This window comes from Pongo pygmaeus, chromosome 1, assembly GCF_028885625.2.
Source record: "Pongo pygmaeus isolate AG05252 chromosome 1, NHGRI_mPonPyg2-v2.0_pri, whole genome shotgun sequence".
Lineage (NCBI taxonomy): Eukaryota > Metazoa > Chordata > Mammalia > Primates > Hominidae > Pongo > Pongo pygmaeus.
Genome location: NC_072373.2, coordinates 89,889,192 through 89,896,238, shown reverse-complemented (window position 1 = coordinate 89,896,238; position 7,047 = coordinate 89,889,192). Strand labels below are relative to the sequence as shown.

Genomic DNA, 7,047 nt, shown 5'->3' with positions numbered 1-7,047 from the left:
ATCACTTTCATTCTTAGCTTCCTAAACACACATTTGAGTACTGCATCAAGCACCAGATCAAACACTTACTATGGCCTTCACAGATAGGGCATAGACTTGTAAAATCATATCTGTGCAAAACCTGTTTTCTTCCAACCACAAGTAGTGTGTTTTGGGATAAAAATATTAACTGTGAGTTAGAAAGCCTAAATTCCAGCCCCAATTCTGCCACTAAATCACTTTTGAAGTCCTTTACAATTCTAAACTTCTGTAATCAAATCCTTTCCTGATAAACCTGTTTCCCCAACACCTGCAACATAATTTATTCCAGACTTTCTCATTCAAACTGCTTACATGTGTATCTCCAATATGGCTATAGTTGTAACAAGCACGTTAAAAAAAAGGAAACTTGTCTATCAACAGGCATCTCTATTGGTTTTATTTTTTGAGACAGAGTTTCACTGTCGCCCAGGCTGGAGTGCAGTGGTGCAATTTTGGCTCACTGCAGCCTCCACCTCCCAGGTTCAAGTGATTCTCCTGTCTCAGCCACCTGAGTAGCTGGGTCTGCAGGCTCACGCCACCATGCCCAGCTAATTTTTGTATTTTTAGTAGAGACAGGGTTTCACCATGTTGGCCAGGCTGGTCTTTAACTCCTGACCTCAAGTGATATGCCCACCTTGGCCTCCCAAAGTACTGGGATTATAGATGTGAGCCACTACACCTGGTCAATTGGCTTTAAACTAATGTAATATAAGCATGTTAATTAAAAGATAATAGATGATAATTAAAATGGAGTAAAAAACAAGCATGATTCTTTGCATAATTTCTTAAACTTCTTTCTGCTTTTCTATTTTTACTGCTAATATTCCTAACATCTCATCTCAGTATTTGCTGACCTACTGACTGCTCCTTCTGCCTTTCTAATGTATAGTGAATACTGTTGAATAACAGTATTTTATAGCGCTTTCATATCACTCTGTTCCTTAAGGATTTAATGGCTCTCCACAGTTTATCAAACAAATTCTAATTCTTGCCTGGGAGTCACAATTATTTCACATCTTGTTTCCCAATTATGTAAGATTCAAGAGGCAGGAATTGTAAAGTTTTTCCATATTTCTCAGTGATAATGTTTTTGTGTGCAAAATTAATTTTGTAATTTAATTTGCAAATTATAAATCTAAAAAATTTGCCAAAATTTACCACCAACTCGTCTATGTTTATAGGGATAATGTTTGTAACTTGGGAAAGTGTCGTCAAAGTAGTATGTACTTTTTTTTTTTTTTTTTTTGAGACAGAGTCTTGCTCTGTCACCCAGGCCGGAGTGCAGTGGCATGATCTGGGCTCACTGCAACCTCCGCCTCCCAGGTTCACGCCATTCTCCTGCCTCAGCCTCCTGAGTAGCTGGGACTACAGGCATCCGCCACCATGCCTGGCTAATTTTTTGTATTTTTAGTAGAGACAGGGTTTCACCATGTTAGCCAGGATGGTCTTGATCTCCTGACCTCGTGTTCCGCCTGCCTTGGCCTCCTAAAGTGCTGGGATTACAGGTGTGAGCCACCACGCCCGGCTTTTTTTTTTTTGAGACAAAGTCTTGATCTTGTCCCCTAGGCTGGAGTGCAATGGTGTGATCTCAGTTCACTGCAACCTCCACCTCCTGGGTTCAAGCAGTTCTCCTGCCTCAGCCTCCCGAGTAGCTGGGATTACAGGTGCCTGCCACCCTACCCAGCTAATTTTTGTATTTTTAGTAGAGACAGGGTTTCACTGTGTTGGCCAGGCTGGTCTCGAATTCCTGATCTCAGGTGATCTGCCTGCCTCAGCCTCCCAAAGTGGTGGGATTACAGGCGTGAGTCACCACACCCGGCTAATATGTACATTTTTTTTTTTGAGACGAAGTCTCGGTCTTGTCCCCCAGGCTGGAGTGCAATGGCACAATCTCATTAGTAGTATGTACATTTTTAAGAAGGCAGCCTTAGTTTAGGGATGCTGTTTAAAAAAGCAACTCTTAAAGCTAAAAAATACAACATATAGTATGAAGAGAAGTAAAAAACAAAGTGAAGCTCCCTAATATATTGATGCGAGAAAATACCAAAAATGTTAAATGAAAAAACAAAGGTACAAAATTGTTAAATAGTATGGTTTCATTTGTGTATAAAGGGAGATAGAGAATGGCACAGTCATATCAGCTTGTGTATATGTGTGTGTGTATATATATATATATATAAAATTTCTGGAAGGATGTAAGAAAGTTGGTAACAGTGGTTACCTGTTTAGGGGAAGATGATAGGAACTGGGTGGCTGATGAAAGGGTGGAAAGATTTGTCACAGAATAGCTTTTTATATTTACTGATTTTTGAACTATATGCATTTACTATTTATTGAAAACATGAATTTAAAATGCAAAAAAGTACATATTTTAATCAAAGGCACAGTAACGTCACTCTACCCAATTATTCTTAGCATATGACAAGCAAAATATTGTATTGTTAATGTAATCATTGTATCATTATAATATATATAAAGTACTATTCTTTTATCTGTATATTACATGTAAAATATCTAGAACAGTGACAGTCACATGGCAGGTGCTCAATAAATATTGCTATAATTAGCAAGAGATAAAAGGCTGCAATCAAAAACAGAATAAGGGAGCTACTTGCTTTCTATCATTTTCACAGCAGTTTAGGTCCTCATATATATCCTATGAAAAATATGTGCTTCTTTTTTTCTTTCTTTTTTTTTGAGACGGAGTCTCACTCTGTCGCCCAGGCTGGAGTGCAGTGGCGCGATCTCGGCTTACTGCAACCTCCGCCTCCCGGGTTCAAGCAATCCTCTGCCTCAGCCTCCAGAGTAGCTGGGATTACAGGCACCTGCCACCATGCCCGGCTAGCTTTTTTTTTTTTCCCCAGTAGTAGATGTTTATTTTGTAATTAAAAATTATTACTGGAAGGAAGATATGTACTTTGGTGGGGTGCCTGCATGGGTGAACAAGAACATGAGAGTGTCCAAGAAATAAATGGCCAAGTCAAGAAGCTCTCATAGAGATTTATTTAGTGTGAGAAATATGAGAACAATAGTTGTAAAGAACAAATCAATAACCCACAGTGTGCATTTTGGAAAACCAAATAACTTCTTCAAATTTCTGAGTACACAGAGACTGCCTGGGAATTTAAATGTCTAAGGAAAATGGGAGATGATTAAGAGTTGGTGTGGCCTAGTCACACCAACATGTATTTATTACATCCCGCTCCTTTCTAGTTGAGGAAAGAAAGCTGCTGTGGGGAGAGGAGGGATAAATACTGAAGGGATTTACTAAACAAATGTCCATCACAGAGTTTTCTTTTTTTTTTTTTTTTTTTTTTTGAGACAGAGTCTTGCTCTGTCACCCAGGCTGGAATGAAGTGGTATGATCTCAGTTGACTGCAACCTCCACCTCCTAGGTTCAAGCGATTCTCATGCCTCAGCCTCCCGAGTAGCTGTGACTATAGGCGCATGCTACCATGCCAGGCTAATTTTTGTATTTTTATTAGAGACGGGGTTTTGCCATGTTGGCCAGGCAGGTCTCGAACTCCTGGCCTCAGATGATCTGCCCACCGCAGCCTCCCCACAGTGCTGGGATTACAGGCATGAGCCACTCCACCCAGCCCAGAGTTTTCATTTGTTCCTTAAAAGAATTAAGCTGGAAAGGCAAGGACAATTATGAGCACAACTATAGTCAAGTTGAGAAGACCTCAAAAAAGTCAAGTTTAGACTTTCGGATTTTCCATAGAAGAGAAAAAGATACTAGGTTTTAGGGTAGAGACAGCCAAATCCAAAGAGTAGCTGCAGGGGGAAGGTGCTGTTAGAAGGAGGATATAGACACATTCTCTGGGGGCAACATACAGTGACTGACCCATGCACACAAAGGGGGCCTTAGCGAAACTGCAGAGGACTGATCCTTAAACCAATCACATCTTTGCCAATCTCTGTCACCTGTGGAAAAACAAACAGAGGAACAAGTTAGAGATTTGTAAGGTTGAGAACCCTAGAAAATGTATTCCCTATACCCCTCAGTGGGCATAGTAGACAGGTATTGGGGTGTTCATCACTGACTGGCCAAGAGCAGTGGGGAGACGCTCTAGCTTTCTCCAGTGTCACTGCCTCAGGGAGCAGGGGACAAGCACAAGATTTTTCCCCTTCGCTCAATATCCCAGATACATTTATTGAGGACAGTACTTACTGTGGTGACCCTGCAGATTTGACCTTTGAACTCAGGGGAATAGCAGGCCCCACTGAGTGGACACTTTTCTACTGGCTTTCCACGGTAGATGGGCCGATATGATGCAGCACAGATGTCAAAGGGGTTGTGCATGTCATAATTGAGCTGGTAGGCATCTGTGGGATTCTTCTCACAGGCAGACAGGATTTTTCGGGTCTAGGGGAAGGAAGGAGTATTTAGGAGGACAGAAAGCTGCAGACAACACCTCAAAGGATCCCAACACCATGGTTTGGTAGTTCCGTTGATGTGAGATACAACTGTACTGGGTGAAAAGAGGTCCCAACCTCTGTACTGGATGTATGTGAAGGGTTAACGATCACCATTCCTATTGTATCAAACTTTCCCCTTCTCAATACAAAAGTGGCTCCATAATCTAGACCCACATTCTTCCACCAACTCTAGAGATTATCAGGGTCAGGTCCTAGAAAGGGTTAAAACAGACTTCCATCACCCAAAAATAATGCATTTGGAGGACACAAATAATGAGATGTGTATGTGAAGCTTTGTGGTGGTTGTGATGGGATATCTGGAGCTTAAGGACAGGACTAGAGTTACTTTCAGCTGTAGTGGAGCTATTCTAGGTTGCACGGCACTCTTAGACGAGTGCCATGTCTCAATAAACTATTAATTTTCCAGGAACAAAGGAAACACCAAGTCAGGAAGTAAAAAGAGGGTAGCATTCTGTTGGCTCTTTTTGTTGAATGTTGTTATTTATTGCTTTGTTTCAGAGGCAAGGACCTTGGTCTGCTCCCTCCATGTAAGAGCTGATCTGGCTTCCCTATGGTCACTGAAGGAGTTCCATCTACCTGTTGGGCCACCTCAGGCTTGGGCCCGAGTTCTAGTAGGCGCCGAGCAAAGGTGGCAGCTGTCTTGAAGTTCTTGAGCTTGAAGAAGAGATTGAGGGCTGTACGCAGCACCAGGATCATGTGCACAGGCTGCAGGTTTGAGTGGGTAAAATAGGCTGCCATCTGGTGGACAGAAAAAGGAACACATGTTGATGTTACACCTGGTAGAAGTCACTTCTAAGCTGCTACACATGCATAAAAAACACAACACAGGATGATGGGCTATAAAGCTGAGAGGTCTTCTACCTCCTAGGTATGGAGGACTGGTGAGATGAGGAAGTAGGGTGAAGAAATGTATCCTCCCCTCATAGAAATGAAGGGCCTAAATTTCTCTTCGTCCCCACTCAGATCTGGGTTTGAAATTAAAGAATTCAAACCTAGTGAAGGGTGAAGGGAAGGACGTCTCTGTTGTGCTCAGGGTCCTATAGATCTTACCTCACAGATGCGCTTCTGCTGTTCTAGAGTCTCTTTGGGCAGCTTCTTCCTTTCTATCTCCATGGACAAACCCACAATGTACTCACGGCAAATGGTGATGAGCTGCTGGGCCTGTAGAGGGGGCAGAAGGTCAGGATACAGAGACAAGAATGTGGAAGTGCCCAAAACTGGGAAAGTGGCTAGACCCTCCTACCTCTGCAATCTCTTGTTTATTGTCCACAACAAGAAGTGGCACACTGAGAAGGATGGAACGGAATTTTTCCACAGCCTCCTCAAATTTTCCAACTGTGGTGAGCTGGTAGCACAGCTGCAACCGTTGGATGAGGTCATTAAGCTTCAGGCCCACAGCTGGTACACCATTCTTCAGCCCCGCATCCTTCCTGGAAAGGGAAAAGTAGGAAGAAGACAGGATAGTCAGTACCTAACTAGGACCCGATTTCCTTTTCTGGCAAACATCCTCATAGCTACCCTTCTGTCTCCTGTCAAAGTAGCTGGGGAAGAGGATGACAGCAGGTGTAAACCAACCCCATAGAGTAACAAGCCAAAGATCTTTTTCTACTGGGAAACCCTAGCTCTGAGAGAATTCTGACTATGTCACTGAGGCTACCATCTGAAATATCGACCACAACTTGGAACAGATGAAAGCAAAGAGCAAGGGGCCTTACCAGTTGCGATTAGGATAGCCATACATGGAGGGTAGGCAGGGCAGAGCCTGATAGGTTGTGCGGCCTCGGGCGTATGTCTGTAGGAACAGTTGCTTGTAGGGGCCAAACTCGATTACCCCTACTTGGTCATGAAGGAGCTGGAACAGAAGGAAAGAAACAAGGATTTTGGCCCTGCTGCATAAAAAGCTACTTTTCCTTGGGCAAGGTAATTAATTTCTCTGTTCATGTTTCCTCATCCGTAAAATACACTTAATTGTAAGACCTACCTCATTTAATAATACCTATTAAAGTGTTTAGGATAGTGCCTGGCACACAGTGAACATTAAATAAACATTAGCAGTTATTGCAGTGTTATCATTATTGTTGTTACTATAGCAATACTGGCTTAGTGTTCAAAACAGACCCCTGCTTGGAAAGGGGTACTTATCTCACTGATGTGAGCCAGAAAGCAAGCTATAAATGGGTGGAAGATGACTGAGGGATCTGCCCTAAGAGATTACTAGGCCAAGTGGAAGGCAGATAACAGGAAGGCAAGTGTACTTAACAAAGATAAAGAGTTTTCATGAAAAATACACACCTTTGCCCTTATGGGTAGGATAATTTCACTTGATTAAAATGAGTCAACCATCTCCCTGGGACCCTGGGCTAGGCACACTCAAGAGGAAAAGCCAAGGTTACTTACCCGCATGGCTGTTTCAAAAGAGCCTGCCAGGATGTGATCAACTGGAAGCTGAGAGTTATTACACCAGATCTAACAAGAAACAAAAAAACCCAAGCCAAGTGAAACTTTGTCCCTTCTCTATTCTCCTCTGTAACTATAGTAGAAAAGTAGCCAACACCTGTTATATACTAATCGAGTATTAGCCAC

At 42.5% G+C, this 7,047-nt stretch overlaps 1 protein-coding gene across 2 annotated transcripts in view; it reads right to left on the bottom strand.

Annotated features, from left to right (window-relative positions):
* Positions 1-3,001: 3,001 nt before the first annotated feature.
* The window catches only part of COPA (COPI coat complex subunit alpha), a 53,445-nt gene continuing 49,399 nt past the window's right edge, over positions 3,002-7,047 (bottom strand). For both annotated transcript variants that reach the window (XM_054451055.2, XM_063649860.1), the window contains 7 exons: positions 6,862-6,930; positions 6,180-6,316; positions 5,708-5,894; positions 5,515-5,625; positions 5,041-5,202; positions 4,196-4,390; positions 3,002-3,948 (listed from right to left, as the gene is read on the bottom strand). In XM_054451055.2, coding sequence (XP_054307030.1) covers positions 3,889-3,948; positions 4,196-4,390; positions 5,041-5,202; positions 5,515-5,625; positions 5,708-5,894; positions 6,180-6,316; positions 6,862-6,930 — 921 coding nt within the window. In that variant the 3' untranslated portion in view covers positions 3,002-3,888. The remainder of the gene's footprint in view (positions 3,949-4,195; positions 4,391-5,040; positions 5,203-5,514; positions 5,626-5,707; positions 5,895-6,179; positions 6,317-6,861; positions 6,931-7,047) is intronic.